Below are 18,469 nucleotides of genomic sequence, written 5' to 3'. Positions count from 1 at the left end.
TCCAAGGGATAGTTGAGCAAGAGGAGGTTGAAGCACAAATAAGGGAGCAGATGCCAAGGGCTCCAAAGCGTGCTAGTCGGTGTAGCAAGTGTGGTTCCTTTGCTCACACCTTCAAACACTGTACAGTAGATTGAATAGTATTGTTATATAACACATTTAAGTCTCAAAGCAATCTATTAAGTATTGGTTGAGATAATCAGTGTTAAAGGTGGTAGACACGTAATTCGTGGACCACGCCGTGGGGTGGACCGCGCTCTGGTGTTTGACGTTAGGTCAATTGTAAGCGTTAGATAATCCAAAGCGGGCAGTGACACACCCGCTCCAGAGCCATCGTCAAGGCCCAGAACTTTTCCTAAGCGATCTGATGACTGTTACAAAATGTAGCTCCGGAGCTCAGAACCCGCGGCTTTCTCCACGTGCTTCATCACAGTGGATGACCTTCGCTCGCCACAAGTTAAGTCGCGATAAGAGCTCGGCTCAGTTCTGTAAACAAATGTGCTATGCATGCTATGAGCATATCTGATATCACAATCCTTTGACCCGCACAGAGAACAATTTGAAGTGATGACTGCTGTGCTGCACCGACGATAGCTTTTGCGCGTCCTGAAATAATCGTTGTCTACCTGGACACTTCTTCGCAGGCTATGAGCAGGACCTGTTCACCAAGAACATTGACTGGTGAGACCAGAAGGTGAACTTCTCATTTGCTCGCTATTGCTACGATCGGTTTGTATTGTCTACATCCTGCGATCAGGACACGAACAACCCAACTCACCTGTGACAACATGGCTTCTTCAGCAAATGCAGCGCCCGAGGGCATCTTCACCCCACTGGACACAGATCTTTACAAGCTGACGATGCAATGTGCCGTTCTCAAGTTCTTCCCGAACGTCAAAGTTATCTACTCGTTCACTAATCGGACTGAGGAGAAAAAGCTGACTCGAGCTGCCTTCAATTGGCTGCAAGAGCAAATCTCCAGGCTTGCCAACCTGCAAGTTACTGACGAGGAGATTGACTGGCTACAAAAGACATGTCCCTATCTTGGCAGCACGTATCTTGACTATCTGCGCTCATTCCGCTTCAAGCCGGCCGAGCATATCGTTGCCACTTTCGCGCCTGAAAACGTCACGGATACCACGGATGACTCCGCTCTCGGCCAGGTCAATCTATCCATTGAAGGTCTCTGGCTTGAAACCATTCTTTACGAGATCCCGCTTCTTGCATTGACGTCTGAGGCCTACTTCAAATTCGTCGACCAGGAATGGTCACATGCCGGTCAAGTCGCGAACGCGAAACGGAAATGCGCTCAATTGATCGAGAATGGTTGCACGTTTAGCGAATTTGGTAGTCGCCGTCGCAGAGACTACGCCACCCAAGACATGGTGATGACAGGTATCATGCAAGCAGTCGCGGACGCAGACAAGGCTCCACCGGTCGACGAAAAATTGCCTGGTCGCAGCTTCTCCCAAGGCAAGTTCTCGGGCACCTCAAACGTGCACTTCGCTATGAAATATGGCTGTGCACCCATCGGTACCGTTGCGCATGAATGGACAATGGGAATAGCGGCCTTGAACGACGACCCTGCCGGCGCCAACGAACTCGCATTACAGTATTGGGTGCGGACGTTCGGTCGAGGCGTGCTGGCCATTGCATTGACCGATACGTTCGGCACGGAGACCTTCCTCAGATCATTCGTTAAACCGGCTGCGTACGGAGACGATGAGGTTGCTACAAACAGGTCAACCACTAGCGACCGCGCTACTTATGCCGATGTGTTCACTGGCGTACGGCAAGACAGTGGTGATCCGCTGGACTTCTTGAGTCGCATGAAGGACTTTTACATATCACAAGGCATATTATCTCCAGGGTCGCTCAATGCGCCACGAAAGACTATTGTATACAGTGATAGCTTGAACACGCAAAAATGCATCAAATACGCACGAGCGACCGAGGAAGCAGGTCTGACTCCTTCCTTTGGAGTAGGGACTTTCTTCACCAACGACTTTGTTCGGCAACCTGCCGCAACAGCAGGTGGGAATGCAGCACAGAAAGACATCAACGAGGGAGCGAGGGAGGGTCACCAGGCCGACGGAGAGAAGAGTTCGCCTTTGAACATTGTCATCAAACTTCGAGAGGTGGAAGGCCGATCCGCGGTCAAATTGAGTGACGACATTGGCAAGAATATGGGCGATGAAGACGCTGTTTTTCGCTACAAAAGTGCTGTAGGCTACCGCGATCATTCCTGGGAAGGCGCGGATGAGCGCAATCGATGGACTTGAGTCTCTCGAACGATGGCAATGGCTGGCAATCACTACGAAAATATGAGAACATGAACGGCAGAATTTTGATGGCGCGCAAGCTCAACGATATCCAGGCGAGGGCTTCAATATATGAGAAGAGGGCACAGAATGTAAAGATGAATGATGGGATTACTCAGCAGCAGCGCTGGATGAATCGGAAGTATATGATGCTAAAAATTGTCGTTTTATCAGCGACGAGATGTTGACCTTGCGGACAATCGCGTGTTCTGAGCCCTCATGTGCGATGCCTTTCGTCGGCACGCGAGATGCTGTGACATGCACCATTTTGAGAAATGGTGGCTCTGTTTCTCTATCCGATTCTGAGCGAGGATCAATCACGGAGGCGATGCATTCTGCATCCGCCAGCAGGCACACATTGAGATCATAGCCCGGCTCCAGCTCGTCCTCGGTTTTGATCATGGCAAAAGTACTAATTGCCAACATGTCAGCGCATCTGCTGCGTTAGTCGCGAAGGAGGTCAAATTTAGCCACGACAGACCTTGCCACACCAACAGCGCCCACCCCATCTGTTATCTCATCCTCCACGATGATCATGTCAAACTTGTCCTTGATGCGGTGCAGACCAGTAGATTCGGCGGCAGATGTGACTTCTTGGTATAAAATGACCTCATACTCGTTCACGAATCTCTCCCATCGGCCCTCATCCTCGTAGTCTACACGGAACATGTAAAATCCAAATTTCTCGAGCTTCTTGTTTTCAACTAACGTCACAAGAGCATGCTCTGCCGCCACAGGCGCTTTTGCAGTCATGGCGAATATTCGGGCTCAGCTGGCCAGTAGCGTCTTCGGGGAAAAGAGAAGCAAGCTTTTGGACAAGCGGCAAGTCTGTTGAGCTTGAAGAAATCGAAGTTTGTGAAGATGGCGGAAACTGGTGGTATAAATTATGTTGGAGTTGTCCCAACCAACTACAACTTCTTACATCCTCCAAAGTCCTTGGGTAGCACTTTTTACACTCATTTCGACCCTAATAGGTGGGTCTCCTTCTGCACCCTCCACGGGGGGCTTTATTTCTGCTGTGCTGTCGACCTGTGGACGTTTTCGAGGAGATGAAATTCAACACGCAACGACAAGTCATTTTTGGAACTATCGCATTCAACAAAAGTTGGGCCTAGCTGGGCATGAACAAGACACTGTCGGCTCAATCGTGGGTAAATGAGACCCGGCATCTTGATTTGCAGGAGGTGTTGGGTGGTGCACAAGTGTGAGCCGTGAGTTGGAGGGTCCGCGGTGATAGAATTAGACTCCGTGCTCGTTTTCCGCAATGATGATTGCTCCCGGCTTTGCGCCATTTCCACCGACGTCCGAATGTCCGCGGGAGATAGTAAAGGTGCATTCCCTCCTGCCTGATAAAACTCCGTCCAAACAACCTCGAATGTAAAGTCAAATGCGCCCAAGATGACCTTTCAAGCTTTCTTCCGTCAGTTCTCTTCAATATCGCGCGCCGTCAGTTCGTCCCTTCTGAATCGAGGACCCGCAGTCCGACGTCCGCCCTTCAATTCGAGCTCGCGTGCTTCTGTTCGATACTCGTCCGCAATGGCAGCGGGGAGCCTCCGCCCATCAGCATTCCTCTCCGCCATTCAATCGCATGACCCCGATAGCATCGCGGTAGTGCACTCAATCTCCGGGAGGCAGTTCACATATGGCGCGTTGCTACACGACATCGTGGCTGCGAAGCAGAAGGTTTTGTCCGCCATTGGTAGGAAAGAGAACGAACTTGCTGGGGAACGCGTAGCTTTCTTGGTCGAGAATAGCTATGATTATGTAGGTATGAAACATCACTACCAATGCGCAATACCTAAGAGATGGTGCTGACGTCAAACCTTCGCCCAGTCACACTCTTGATGCTCATGGCATCCGATGCGATCGCTGTTCCTTTGGCGCCTGCGTTTCCTGCGGAAGAGATGCGATACCAGATCAACCAAAGTGGAGCACTGGCATTATTGTACTCTGACAAGTTTGCCAAAATCGGGGCTGCTGTGCTACAACAAGGATTGGACAACAATCCCACAGGCGTGAAACTGGACAAACTCATGCCTCGCGAAACGCAACCGGCAGAGCAGATCAAATTTCTGTCATCAAGCGAGGAGGCTTTGGGTGGCATGATGCTCTACACTTCTGGCACGACTGCGAAGCCGAAAGGCGTCCTTCTTCCACAATCAGCACTCGAGGCGCAAAGTAAGAGCTTGGCGGAGGCCTGGAATTATTCGCCCAAGGATCGCTTATTGCACGTTCTTCCGCTACATCACATCCACGGTACTGTCAATGCGCTCTTGACACCTTTGCTTGCTGGCAGCACGATCGAGTTCATGTTTCCTTTCAATGTCGACAAAGTCTGGAGCCGACTGTCGACGCCCTTCCTCCCTTCCTCACCAGAGCAGCAGCAGCAGCATCAGCAGCAACCGATTACATTCTTTACCGTTGTACCAACCATCTGGTCGCGAATGCTCCAGACGGCCGACAAGCTGCCCGAGGAGTCCCGCAAGGCGGCTTTTGAGGCTATCCAACGCAAGCATCTTCGACTCAATATCTCCGGCTCGGCCGCACTACCAACACCGACAAAGGCCGCTTGGACTGAGCTGAGCCAAGGCAATATTCTACTTGAGCGATATGGCATGACGGAGGTTGGCATGGCACTTTCCTGCGGTCTCTCCGATAGCGATCGGGTGGATGGCTCAGTCGGCTGGCCGCTTCCTTCAGTACAGGCTCGTTTGGTCAACACAGACACGGGTGATATAATCCCGGAAACTTCCCTCGGCGAAGAGCATGCCGGAGAGATTCAACTGCACGGGCCTACGATCTTCAAAGAATATTTCCAGAATCCCGAGGCTACGAAGAAGGAATTCACCGAAGACGGGTGGTTCAAGACAGGCGATATCGCGTTTCGCCAGAATGTTGATGGTGCAGGAAGCGGAGCGAGCGGCGCATGGGCCACAGGTCCAGCTTGGTTCATCCAAGGTCGCAAATCTGCGGACATCATCAAGACGGGTGGAGAGAAGATTTCCGCACTCGAGATCGAACGACAGCTCCTCTCTTTGCCAGAGGTCAGCGAGTGTGCTGTCGTCGGCCTACCGTCCGAAGCCTGGGGACAAAAGGCCGCTGCGATTGTTGTGCTTACAGAGCAGGGCAAGACAGCCGGCAAGGGTGGCAAGCAATGGAGTGCTCTCGACATGCGTCGCGCGTTGAAAGAGAGGCTTGCGGCTTACAAGATTCCTCAAGATATGGAAGTTGTGCAGGAACTGCCGCGAAATGCCATGGGCAAGATCAACAAGAAAGACCTGATCAGCAAGGTCTTTGGAGATCCGACCAAGATTCGAAGAAGGAGTATCGAAGTGAAGGAGCAGAGAGAAGCAGCCAAGAACCAGTCTGGCGCGCAGTCATAAATGTAGACAGGACAGACACCTGTCATGACAACAATAACGTTTTAAATGCTTCTTTTTCGTTCAATTTTTGATATCATCCAAGCGACTCGAACATCTTTGTTCAGGATAGCATAGTCTTGGGAATCTCTGAGGCATCCGCCAGATTTTGTCATTAGTGACGTCGAATAGGTACACATCATTTATTATCACTCGAATTCTTCAAGCAGGCTGCGACGTTGTTGACTTCCTTCTGCGAACTCGTACAAGCCTACCTGGCGCGGAGCTGAAGGACAAGACTATGAATCTTGTGAAATGAGTCACGATCGTGCCATCAAGGCAACCTGTATTTCTCGCTTAAATTCGATCTCCATAAATTCAAGGCAGTTCTCCCGCGCAGCTCGAGCGCTGGTTCAGGGCATCATTTACACCATGCAGACCCCTCTGCTTTCTGCGCCCACTGCGGCCAACTACTCTTCAGACCGCCTGACCATCGGCGCTGGAGTCGCCATATTTCATGTACGCACCGAGCGAGTCGTCGTCTGCTACCACACACTCGAGAAGTACTGGTTTCTGCCCAAGGGACGCAAGAATGCGAATGAGAGCATCACAACCGCCGCCGAGCGCGAGGGTTTCGAGGAGACTGGGTACCGCAATCGGCTGTTGCCGATACCCATCATCCACAAGCAGACTGATCCCGACGCCGGACACGAGCCGTTCGTAACTGAAGCCGTATGGGTCCAACTGCTCCCTTTGTCTGCGATCAAGCAGTATCTGCTGTTCTGGTACATAGCGGAAACAGTCCCGCAGGATGTAGAGCTGTCGTATGATCGAGAGGTCGGTCAAGACAGCCAGACCGCGCTCCCATCGCGAGTCTACGTCCCACCCCCGCCCTTCCCGAAGAGACAAACATTGCAACGACGGATCGACGAAGATACCCTGATTGCTGAGGATGGCACGCGCAAGACGTATGAGCCCAAATGGCACGAGGGAACTGGCGTCAATGAAGACGAATCATACTATCGCAGCTTTCTGCTGACGGTCGACGACGCGTGCAAGAAGCTGGGTCGAGGAGTCATGCGGGATGTGGTTCGTAAGGGTTGGGAGGCCATTCAACTGCGACAGACGGAGGAGTCAGGCAGCGAAATTACAAGTCCATGACACTGGCGTGAATGAAGGGAATCATCTCTTGCAGATGATAGTGGTCCGCCACCACCTGACAGAGTTCCGTTGTGAGACTTAAGATGTCTTCATTGAAGCGAGATAAGAGACACGACAAACGGATATGCCGCGATGAACAACGTATTTGTCGCTGCTATATTCACTGAACTCCATATTTCAAATGCTCTCATGCGGAAGATTGGAGATGGGATCGCTAGGGTTATAGGTTTGCACTGTTGTCAAGCCCAGATGTATGCAACCATGCCGAGGTCGACCCTGAAAAGTTATGCTATTCCTATGCATGATCTCATCACTACAGGAGATCCGTGAATGTTCAAGTGTTGAGGGCACGGAGTAACAGTATATACCTCTTACTGAGAACACTTGTTACTGCATCGCAACTGAACCTACATCGACCTTCTGCTTTTCACAATCGAACCCATTCATACCATCGCCCGTCATGTCAAGTTACGCCTCTCTCACCGACCCCAAGGCCTACCACATTCTTGCGTATGGCACTCTGCTTGGAAGCACGATGTTCCAGACATTCATTGCCGGACCGGTGGCGTTCAAAGCGCTTCCTAGACCATCCTTTAGCAGTCTGCAATCAGCGATTTTCCCCGTGTTCTTCTCGATCCAGTCCGTACTGCCTGTCGTGTTGGCATTAACCTGGCCCGGAAAGAAGGTCCTCGAGACTGCTGGCGGTCTTGCGGTGCGAGAGGGTGCAGGGCTAAAGGGGCTCTTGCAGAATGATAACTTCTGGACGGGACTGATCCCTGTGGCGATTATGTTCGGTACGGCCTTCATCAATTTGACCGTGTTCGGACCCACCACAATGAAGGTCATGAAGGAAAGGAAACACCAAGGTAAGCCCGAATTCTTGTGATCCTGAGACAACAATGGGTCGGGGCCCTGCGAACCCCAACGAGGTCTACGTGGGTAAAAGAGCTTGAGGTAATGATGCTAATATGTGAATCGTAGAAACGAAAGACGGCAAGAGATACTATGAGGCGGGCCCCAAATCACCTGAAATGCAACGATTGAACAAGAAGTTTGCTACATTGCACGGTATCTCATCTTTGAGCGACCTCGTGGGACTTTTCGCCATGATCTACTACGGATTTGTCATTGCCGAGCAGATCTAGATATAGACATTGGAAGGAGGTAGAACGCGCCACTGCGCGATGTAAATCACCATCATGAAAGCACAATTCTTAGGTATTGATGTGCTTCAGAAACGTCGGGCTTAGTCATTGCACGGACGCATTTGAACTCGTTTGCCAAACATCCTCTTCTGCAATCACTGCATGCGAAGATGAAGGTCGAGTGTCGTCAAGTACCATCGTATTGGAAAACATAAACGAAGCGATAGTGATAGTTGAGATAGACTACCTAAGTATCATCAGTCCTGTATTGTATTGACGTCCCCAAGATCAATGACGTATGCAGAGCATGTGGAATACATCTCCACGTCTTCCCCACAGCCCAGGCAGCCACGCGAGACGGGCCAGGTCGCGCGCATTGCTATCTCCAGCGTGACTATCGGCGTGTGTCAGCTGGCGGGCACAGAGAGCTCGCGTCTTCCACGGGTAGTGGCTGGTACGTGAAGCCGGTACACTCAGGTGCTCAGAATCGCCATCCTCATCACCATAGCTCGTCTCTCTCCATCTTCGTTATTCATACTCGGTTGAGATCTGAGACAAGCGACCTTCGGATTTCGTCTTCCGGTCTCCGTCTCCGCTTCAGCTGTGGTCATCTCTGTCTCGCTCGCTCCCTCATGAGCTTCTGAACTTGGCGCATGAGTTGATTCCGATCCAACTCAGCCAGCTTGCTGCCCGATTAGATCGATAGTCATACTAATATGATGCTCGCTAGCACACTTGTGCTGCCACTGGCGGCACTGTTGTCCATGACAGGAACCACATTTGCTGCACACCAGACGAACCAATACTACACAACGAATGACGCCTTACTGCAACAGAATCCCTTCCTGACCTTCAACGATCGCCCGGCCGACTGTCCACCTTGCTTCAACTGCAATCTCGGCGACTTCGTATGTCATCAATTCGCCAACTGCACACAAAGCAGCGGCAAATGTGCTTGTCTAGCAGGCTTCGGAGGAGAAGATTGCAGCGAACCACTCTGTGGCTCTCTTGCAGGTGGCAAGGATCGGCCGCTCCGCAATAAAGATGCGCCCTGCGACTGTGAGGAAGGATGGGAGGGGATAAACTGCAATGTGTGCAAGACGGACGATGCATGCGCGGCTCTTATGCCAGGCGATCATTCGGGAGGCGTCTGTTTTCGCGAGGGTGTCGTGGTCAAGGAAAATTACCAAATTTGCGATATCACAAACCGCAAAATCATCGATCAATTAAAGGATCAAAAGCCACAGGCGACCTTTGGTTGCAATGCAGAAAGAGCCGAGTGTAATTTCCAATTTTGGGTGGACCAAAGGGAAAGCTTCTATTGCGCGCTGGATCACTGCGAATGGGGTTTCGAAGCTACGGAGACACAGAACAAGACAAAGTACCACTGCGGAGAAGTCAAGTGTCGGTGTATCCCAGGCCGCATGCTCTGCGGTGCCGATGGAAGCATCGACATCAGTGAATTCTTGACAGAAGAGATCAAAGGCCCAGCCGATTTCACCAGCATCAAGACTGCTGGCGGATCTAAAGACGATGGCAGCATCTTCTCGGAACCCGCGATGAATGACCTTATTTCAAGCGTCTTCGGTGACCGGAGCATCTTTCTGTCATGTCATAGCGGCGAATGCCTTTACAAGACCGAAGTCCCTGGCTATGAGCGACCCGTCAAGACCATCAACACACCACTAATCGCCGCTGTCATTGCAGGATGTGCACTGTTCGTTGTCGGAGTGATCCTGGCAATTTACTTCATTGCTCGACGCAATGCGAAGAATAAGTGGGGGCCGATCCATCTAAGTGATGACGAAGAGGAAGAAAGCGCAAGACTACTGGCAGACCACAAACCCGCAGCGCTATTCTTCGAAAACATAGCGTACAGTCTCAAAGGAAAGCAAATCTTGTCCAACATCTCTGGCTCTGTGCACCCTGGCGAGATCTTGGCCATTATGGGAGCATCTGGCGCTGGCAAAACGTCGTTCCTTGACATCCTTGCGCGGAAGAAGAAGCGCGGAGCTGTCACAGGAAGCTTTTGGCTCAATGGTGAAAAGGTGTCCGATGCCGACTTCCGCAGTGTGACCGGATTCGTGGATCAAGATGACACTATGCTGCCGACCTTGACCGTCCACGAGACGATCCTAGACTCTGCCCTTCTTCGGCTGCCGAAGCAAATGAGTCAAGCAGCCAAGGAGCAGAAGGTCGAGGATGTAGAACGACAACTGGGCATCTATCATATCCGCCACCAGATCATTGGCTCAGAAGAGGGCAACGGTCGAGGCATCTCCGGCGGTGAAAAACGTCGTGTCGGAATCGCCTGTGAGCTCGTCACAAGCCCAAGTATTCTTTTCTTGGACGAGCCGACGTCAGGCCTCGATGCTTTCAATGCCTACAACGTTGTGGAATGCCTTGTAACATTGGCCAAGACCTACAACAGAACCGTCGTATTCACCATTCACCAACCTCGTTCAAACATTGTTGCGCTCTTCGATCAACTTATCCTGCTTGCTCAGGGACGGACAGTGTACAGCGGACCGTTCAAAGACTGCCAGAACTATTTCGATAACATCGGTTACTCGTGTCCACCTGGGTTTAACATTGCCGATTATCTGGTTGATCTGACGATGCACGCGAGCGCGAACTCGGACGAATTGGGCTATGATGACACTGGCCTGCTGGGATCCGATATCGACGGACAAGCAACTCGCGCGAGTAGTACCATTGCTGTCAAGAGCATTCCAAGCATCAGTAATGTCAGTATGGAAGGATCTATAGGCTCGACTGCGGGCGACAGCTCCCACAAGCCTCGAAACACAAGAAAGACCAGCATTAGACAGCAGCAGGAAAGACAACTCTTCACGCGGCGACCGACCCAAGACAATGGAACGGCAAGCATTCGTAGCGAAGGCGATAGTCTCTACGAACGTGATACCCTCGAGAATCGTAGACAATGGCTGAAGCTCTCCAAGCAGCAAGGTCAGCCGTCTGCTCAGATCGTCGACGATTCTCATAACCTGCCCCCTTCTGCAGACGGTACGGACGCCCTGAGTACCCTAGTATCCGCTTATCTTGGCTCCGATGTTGCCTTGAGTCTTCATGCCAGCATCCGTCATGCTATTAGCACTGCGTCGGAGAGCAATGGACATGCGAATGGCGCACCAAACGGATCTATCACTGCCAGAGTAAGAGGGTATCAAAAGCCTGGTATCGCACGACAGTTCTACATCCTTTCTGTCCGAACATGGCGAAACCTCTACCGCAACCCTCAGCTCATGCTCACCCACTACGCCATTGCCATTGTTCTGGCGGTGTTCCTCGGATTCTGCTTCTACGGTATGACTGATGAGCTCAGCGGATTCCAGAATCGTCTCGGATTCTTCTTCTTCCTTCTCTCGCTCTTTGGCTTCAGCACATTGACGTCCTTGACTGTCTTTGCACCTGAACGTCTCCTATTTGTCCGTGAACGCGCCAAAGGCTACTATGCACCTATCTCATACTTCCTTTCGAAAATTATTTTCGATATCGTGCCCTTGCGCATCATTGCGCCGACGATCATGGGATGTATCGTCTACCCGATGACGGGCCTCCTGGCGAGCTGGCCGGAATTCTTCAAGTTCCTGCTGTTCATTGTGCTTTTCAACCTCGCCGCGGCTTTGATCTTGCTCTTCATTGGCATCTGTGTCAAGAACCAGGGCGTGGCAAACTTGCTTGGTGTTTTGGTCATGCTGTTCAGCCTGCTCTTTGGAGGATTCTTGCTCAACCATGAGACCATTCCAGGCCCGGTCAGGTGGTTGCAATACGTAAGTCTGGATCTTTCTCATGCGTTTCTCATACCTATGCATGGTGTCTTTCTCATTACTGACTTGTGTTCTCCTACAGCTCTCGATCTATCACTACGGCTTCGAAGGCCTCGCTGTCAACGAGGTCCGCTATCTGTCTCTGCACGATCATAAGTATGGTCTCGATATCGAAGTGCCGGGATCTGCCATTCTATCCAGCTTTGGGTTCAATGTGCTTGCATTGTGGCAGGACGTCATTGGTCTGGCGATCGTTTCGGGAGTCTTCCTTGTTCTTGGTTATGCTGCCATTCACATCTTGTTGATCGAGAAGAGGTAGAGCGCTCGATGCATCGATTACAAGTAATTTCTATAGAATCTAAAGATTTACCTACACTTTCACTTTGCTCGTATTTCTCGCTGACGATGCAGTGGGCATGCCCGAGTCTGCAGCTCTGTTTCACTGCCATGTCGATCTCATTACCCCCGGATGGGCCTTGTGTCCCACAACCCAACGTGATCATTACCCGCTAGTGACGGCGACCCAATATAGCAGCCTTGACGATCGGAGACAATCCGGCGCAGCGATGATCTGCACACAATGTTTTTTCTTCGTACGGCTTTCGCGAAGTTCGGCTCTTCCTGCTCGATTAGGAACCACACTTCGCCTGTCCCGATTGCAGATCAGAGGGCCGCACTTCCAGACAGGCGCTCAACCAAGTTGGTGCGATGCGACAGAGTGGGTCCATCGAAGGGAAAGCGCTCAGAATTGTCTGGATAACGGCACGGGTTGAGGCGTACGCACATGCGGCACAGCAGCAGCGAGGGAAAAACTTGGTCCTTACTGTGCCGCTGTGCACAGCATCACGACGACACCCGCATCACGCTTACGAGCAAATTGTCCCGTCAAAAGCCAATCGCATGGCATGTATTTCTGTTTTGCTCCGTTTTTCTTGAAGACTTGAAACATCGGCCCATGCGGTTTGCATGTGTGATGGGCGATCCTCTCGAGTATGTGGGTGCGCACTCATCTCATAGGCTGCCGAGGCCGCTGCCTCGTCGATCTGGTGTGTGTGCGAACAGTTGGTCCATGGTCGTGCCGCTCTTATGTTTCTCACGACTCATGTACCAAAAATGGCTCGAAAAACTCGCGATCGTTTTCGATTGGCGTACGGTTACAAGCTTGCTTTGGGGGATCCTTCCCTGGCGGCTCGAGAGAGCAGGACTCTCCTGTTAGCGGAGCTGCTCTGCTTGTCTACTTGGGCTCTGAAGCTCGTGTCTGCATTGAAATCTCGCCTGATTGGTGATGTTTGAATAGGATCTCACGCGTTTCTGCTGATATAGATATCGAGTTTTCTACTGATTCGTGTCTGGTAACAGCAACAAGCTATGCTCAGTGGTAATCGAGGTGCAAAGTCATATCAAGAACGTTTGTCTCGCTTGTCAGAGATCCCATAATGCACCTCCTAAGTTGATTTCGGCTCTAGACAAGGGATATTCATCACACCTAGTCATCAAGCATTCAGGCAGGCTCGCTTCTACGCTCGGCTTGTCATCAATTATGGTCCTTACATGCGCAGAGAAGGGGACGGTCTTAACAACCGATGTGCCTCAACAACGGCAGCTGAGGTGATGTGTGCCTCACAAGCCCGCAGGCGCAATAGCCTATCGCTGCGCCGCGACTTCACAGCCTGTGTACTGCGCAATTCCGGCGCACCCAATAGACAACAATCACTTTTGGATGCATGAGCGGAACAGCTATGCGGACGAGTGTATCAGCCACTCTCCTCATGCTGTCCTGGCACGGCCGATACGCATCATTGGGAGATAAGGCACGCTGCGAATCAAATTCTTTCTCGTCTCATTGCAGCACGATAGGATGCAGCATGTGTGTGCTGATTTCCACGAGCAAATGGTGGCGTGCAAGATCCACAACGTCCAAGGTGCATGCCCACGTTCTCGACCAATTCTAGCTCCGCAGATCGTCTCTGATCGCGAAGCCCAATGCCATGAGTGTATACCTCAAGGTCTGGCCAACAACTGTGATTGGGTCTCTGAGGTTCACGTATGACTTGCTGTTCTGCACTGCTTCGCCTGATCGCAGATTCTACCGTTGGCCGGAGATGCACAAAGATGCATTTGATTGTAATCCAACAGAACGCAACCCTGACTTTGAATCGCCTGACAGTCATGATCCATGTAGAGCATATCCTCCACCAAACAGGAAATGTGATGTTTTCCGCTTCCGCTTGCGCATGGCAACTGTGTCAACATGGGTCCAAGCACAGCAGCCCATGGCCTCGCAGGCTTCCACATATGACGCAGAAGCAGTGTTCACTGGAATGCCTGTTGGTAAAGCCATGCCGCCGCCACGTTTATCCGTCAGCACTCGATCGGGTGTAGCCACGCGACGGAAAGCCAAGGGTGGTCGCGATAGCGGGCGGACATCGATTCTCAGAGCGCGCACCGTTCCAGGACATTCCGTCTTTAGATGCCAGTTGTTCAAGCAAGGTCGCTACGTACAATCGCGCCGAGCAGATGGAGATGGGATATTGATCATGTTAGCCAGTGACGGGCGTGGCACCTTCACTTCCGAAAATAGTGCCGGAAGGTGACATGAGGATGTCGCGTGGGCAGACGAGCTGCAACGGAGAAGACTTCCAGAAGAGGTGCTGCAGCGTCCGTGGCCATCCGGAACGACACACAAGGTGTCATCCCGATGGATTGGTCATGACCGCTGCTCTCCGGGAAAAGTCTTGGTCTGCGAATCTGCAGGTGGTAAGAAGCTGTTGCCGAGTATCTAGCGTAGCAGGGAGCACGCCCGATGGCTTGTGTGATAGGGAGACAGGCGGAGTGCCAGAGTCGGTGACTACAGGGACGGAGATCTGGATTGGCGAGCGAGGAGAAAATAGGCTGGTTTGCGGCGTCATTCTGCCTGGCGGGAGAACGACGGAAACAGTCTAGAACTTCACGTGTGCGCCGCGTGAACGAGGGCTTCGTTTCCGTGTCGCCGGGGTAAATTTGCGCTTACCGTTTTCTGGTCTGCTCGCTGTTTAGTGGAAAGATGGTCCCTCATGATTGTCACCCGCTGGTGCCCTTTCGCGGTGTGTTAGTCCCTAGGCAGATCCTGGGCATGATCCTGCCGTCGACAGGGTTCTCTGTGGCGAGCTTGCAGGCGAATGAAGGATCTGAACACCCATACCCTCGTGGCAAGGAGCAGCGAGTGTAGCAAGTTGCGCAAACTCGTGTCAAAAATGACTGTAAATACGGCACGAATGTGAATGGTTCCGCCTCGAACGACCATAGCAGCGAGCTTGGCTCTGCACAGCAGCATGAAAGTCGCGTGGGAAGTACCGGCGGAGGCCTTGTGCAGGTGCATGCAGGAATCCATGATGCTGGCATGTCACTCATGCCCATGAGAGGACTCCTGTGTGTCTCCTGAGTGTGATGTGGCTGGGAGTGGTCTCCCGATGCCTCTCAATGTCCCATTTGTTACATCAGGTCGACTACGAGAACGTGTTCGGCGAGCTGTAGTACTGCGTGAAGGGACAGAATGGGCAAGTCCCGCTTGCGACGCGGAACGCGCAAATTCTTCCGAGTTCGCATCGTGAGAATTCGCGATACATGCTCCCGGCATAACCCAGCAGTGATCGATGGACACTGATCACTTCTCTGTCACTGCGCAACAGGATTCATTGTGAGCAAGGGCAGATTCATGCTTTCGAGGATCGCTCAATAGTCGGCGCCCCGTGGATTTGGCGGGTCAGGCGAGGTTCGCATGGTGGTGTGTGTTGCGTCGGCGCAAAAGCCAAAAGCCAGTATTTCGACAGCCACAGGCGCCTCTACGAGTGGCACGACAAATACACTGACATGCCAATCATTCTCCTGTTTGCCCGCTGTGTAATGCGAGTCGTTGTCGGACAAAGTAGAAGAATTACTTCGTCGGAAAATCTCTAACACATCACATGCATGCACGCTGCTCTCATCATCGTTCGCATACGATGTATACGATAGATCTGATATGCGGCTCGGCGTGGTTTGTGTGCGGATGCCCCAGGTGCCTTCTCGAGCACGGCATAATCGACGCTTACGGCACCATGCGATTTCCCAATGGGGAAGTCAGATCTTGATCAGACGGTGTTTCGGGCTTTTTAACGGGCATCTCTAGACGGGACGAATTGCAGCTACGCGAGCTTGTCCTGAGCCGGGATTGGCGGGCCACGCAACGTGCGTGATGATAAATCAGGATCGACCATTTCCCGTCTGGTGTCTGACCACCAACACACAGTGGCGTATTGTACTGTATACGAACTCCTGCCTGCTCCAAGGACACCACCTTTTCCCGACTGGTGCACCTTTTGGGTTAGGGCTTGAAGACACTGCATGAACGATCCGCGCAACCTCGTGTGACCACATGATGAGAGATCGACAGCGATGACATCGACGGGGAAGAGCGAGAGGGGAAAGTGAAAAAAAAGCAAACCGAAAATCTGAAGAACCACGCATGAGTTTGTGTGTGACGTTGAACATGTCGTCGCACACTCGATAAACATTACGTCGGTATCAGACTGTGGGATTGAAGTGCCATATCATCTCTGAATACTACACACGAACCAAAAAGGCAGTTGAGTTACGACTATGGTGGAGCAATGTAGACGAGCGGACAGACAGCTTGCAATTGGAATGGTTATCGTCAACGGTAAATCTTGCTTGCAAGGTCCGACAGTAAGCTTTCGTGGTAGTCCAACCCGCTGATCGTTGGTGCAACGCGTTTACCATGAGATGATGGAAAGTCAAATCGGGACCATTGTGTCGATCTCATCTCGCCTACAGTTGTGTGCACGCCAATATAGAGCGGATCAAACGCTTTCACAAATGGAAAGTACACATATATCCTTCTGGAAGTCATCTCCGTTGTTGGCTGTGGGATTCTCGCTATGCTGCAGCGCCGAGTCGCTCGCGTCCTTGGAAATCCAAGGCTCCAAGCAGCTTCCACCGTCTGCACGCAGAAGGACCGTATGGGCGGGACGCAAGTGATGAGCCTAGCATCGAAGGCTAGACAATACCCCTGCTGCCACGAGTCCACTCTTCCGGTCGCAAGCGCGACGATCCCCTCCGCCAAGCATGCACTCATGCATAAGCGTACTCGTGGTAATGATGGCAGGGAGTGGTGTGTGGGTCGTCCGTGAGGTGCGCCAGACAATTTGGGGATCGATGATCTCGTCTTTCCGCTTCCACTGGACGTACTCTTTGGTTGGCAGATCGTATGCTGACATTCACGATCATCCCAACAGCGCTAACTGGTGCACCAATCGATCACAAGAGTTGGGCCAGGGCAGGATAGCTTTACTCTGTCACCTCCACCGCTCAGAGAATCACGTTGCCAATATTGCATCCTCTAACTTTCCACGAAGATCTTGTGATGCGACTAAAATAAGCAGAATGAGGGGTAGGGGAAAGTGAGGAAACCGTAATGATGGTCAAACGGATCGCAGGGGCCAAGCAGAAGCGTGATGGCATTGGGCGAAATCATGCACCTGCCCGAATACATGTACTGTCCGATAGCTCGCGCCCAGCAGTAAAAGCAGCGTCGATCCGGGCAGTAGGTCAGCATATGGCGGGAACGCGTCAGCCTCTTCCGTCTGACGGCGCTGCGGGCGAAGATTCGCGAGGGAGAAGAACGTTCTGGCTCTTTGATGGCGTGCCGGAGAAAAGCCGGGCGGCGGCCACAATTCGATAGGCGAGGTGATGAACCGCCGTCGTCCGTAGTCTCTGGACTGGATGAACGGCAGACGGGCTCACTTCCTATAGTATAAAAAAGAGATTTCGAGCGACACATTGGCGCGAGTCAGTCATGATGCGCGACGATCTTCTACAAGGGACCGTGAAAAGCCGTCAGCGAAAGACGGATTACCGGAGATTGATGAGCCCGACGGCACAGGCATGCGTTTCTATTTTCTTTTCACGGTTTCACTGTTCGTACATTACCCGCCATGTTCAGTTAGTCACCTGAATAGATCAGCACGATCCTCATCAGAACCAGATCGGCAGAGAGATCTGAGTAGAAGGTATAAGTTGATTCTGAAACTGGTAGCACACACTGAGGCGCCGCAATTTGTTGCGCCCAGTGGATCTGAGTTGAACAGAACAGTTTCGATGCGGACAGGCTTTTTGGGCACACGGTGAGATTGAGGCGCAGTTCTAGAGGTGCTCGCCGAATAATGATGGCACGCCCAGTGCCGCATCATTTGTGCATTGTCTGCAGGAGTCACTCTCCATGTTTCGTCGATCGGCTTTGATACGGCGGCGACGGCACAGCGTGGGAAGCCTGACTGTGTACTTGTGTACGGCAAAACTGTACAGAGATCCTGGGCGCCTGTGGATCATTCGCACGTCGTTACGCACATCATGAATTCGGAAGCAGATTTCGATCGTCGTAATCTTCGATCTGTCACCGCGAACGCGGCGTTCTGTCATTTACAGCATGATCGAAATATGTTGCAGCCGCCTCATGCGATGAGCAACAATGATACTATAGCGCCCTCGAATGGAACGTCTGGCAATTATGTTTATCGAGTGTCGCCGTTCACTCCGCGGGGCTCGATTCTGCCAAATATCATTACTACTGTAAACACCATAGTACTCGTGCTGCCCGCGACATGACGACCACACATCCATACCAAGCCGCCAGCCGAGTAGGAGACAGTGGCGAGCAG

The 18,469-nt window shown here is 51.9% G+C and overlaps 7 protein-coding genes across 7 annotated transcripts; 6 read left to right on the top strand and 1 right to left on the bottom strand.

The window, feature by feature from the left end:
• The first annotated feature begins 438 nt into the window (after nucleotides 1-438).
• Nucleotides 439-2,709, top strand: K489DRAFT_376033 (nicotinate phosphoribosyltransferase). The gene has a single exon (XM_033603821.1). The coding sequence runs from the start codon at nucleotides 786-788 to the stop codon at nucleotides 2,277-2,279; it is 1,494 nt and encodes a 497-aa protein (XP_033464914.1). The 5' UTR covers nucleotides 439-785; the 3' UTR covers nucleotides 2,280-2,709.
• On the bottom strand, nucleotides 2,410-3,313 carry K489DRAFT_376032 (uncharacterized protein). Its single transcript, XM_033603820.1, has 2 exons — nucleotides 2,800-3,313; nucleotides 2,410-2,730 (listed from the first exon to the last, which is right to left on the bottom strand). Exons 1-2 carry the CDS (start codon nucleotides 3,069-3,071, stop codon nucleotides 2,430-2,432), a joined length of 573 nt encoding a protein of 190 aa, XP_033464913.1. The 5' UTR covers nucleotides 3,072-3,313; the 3' UTR covers nucleotides 2,410-2,429.
• A 541-nt stretch (nucleotides 3,314-3,854) lies between these two features.
• On the top strand, nucleotides 3,855-5,701 carry K489DRAFT_406508 (acetyl-CoA synthetase-like protein; the record flags this gene model as incomplete). The annotated part of the gene is made up of 2 exons (XM_033607262.1): nucleotides 3,855-4,086; nucleotides 4,152-5,701. The coding sequence occupies 2 exons, from the start codon at nucleotides 3,855-3,857 to the stop codon at nucleotides 5,699-5,701; spliced, it is 1,782 nt and encodes a 593-aa protein (XP_033464912.1).
• A 408-nt stretch (nucleotides 5,702-6,109) lies between these two features.
• Nucleotides 6,110-6,838, top strand: K489DRAFT_311679 (uncharacterized protein; the record flags this gene model as incomplete). Its single annotated transcript, XM_033600801.1, has 1 exon — nucleotides 6,110-6,838. One exon carries the CDS (start codon nucleotides 6,110-6,112, stop codon nucleotides 6,836-6,838), a length of 729 nt encoding a protein of 242 aa, XP_033464911.1.
• Nucleotides 6,839-7,298: 460 nt separating this feature from the next.
• Nucleotides 7,299-7,983, top strand: K489DRAFT_309534 (uncharacterized protein; the record flags this gene model as incomplete). Its single annotated transcript, XM_033600638.1, has 2 exons — nucleotides 7,299-7,704; nucleotides 7,820-7,983. 2 exons carry the CDS (start codon nucleotides 7,299-7,301, stop codon nucleotides 7,981-7,983), a joined length of 570 nt encoding a protein of 189 aa, XP_033464910.1.
• Nucleotides 7,984-8,361: 378 nt separating this feature from the next.
• Nucleotides 8,362-12,150, top strand: K489DRAFT_349617 (putative ABC transporter). The gene is made up of 2 exons (XM_033602406.1): nucleotides 8,362-11,777; nucleotides 11,857-12,150. The coding sequence occupies exons 1-2, from the start codon at nucleotides 8,700-8,702 to the stop codon at nucleotides 12,091-12,093; spliced, it is 3,315 nt and encodes a 1,104-aa protein (XP_033464909.1). The 5' UTR covers nucleotides 8,362-8,699; the 3' UTR covers nucleotides 12,094-12,150.
• A 1,482-nt stretch (nucleotides 12,151-13,632) lies between these two features.
• On the top strand, nucleotides 13,633-14,601 carry K489DRAFT_30790 (uncharacterized protein). The gene has a single exon (XM_033600604.1). It carries the CDS (start codon nucleotides 13,763-13,765, stop codon nucleotides 14,366-14,368), a length of 606 nt encoding a protein of 201 aa, XP_033464908.1. The 5' UTR covers nucleotides 13,633-13,762; the 3' UTR covers nucleotides 14,369-14,601.
• The last annotated feature ends 3,868 nt before the right edge of the window (nucleotides 14,602-18,469 follow it).

The sequence above is a fragment of the Dissoconium aciculare genome (genome assembly GCF_010015565.1).
Source record: "Dissoconium aciculare CBS 342.82 unplaced genomic scaffold K489scaffold_1, whole genome shotgun sequence".
In the NCBI taxonomy this organism is placed as follows: Eukaryota; Fungi; Ascomycota; class Dothideomycetes; order Mycosphaerellales; family Dissoconiaceae; genus Dissoconium; species Dissoconium aciculare.
Note: the sequence above shows the minus strand (reverse complement) of the source record. Positions and strands in the feature narration are given on the sequence as shown.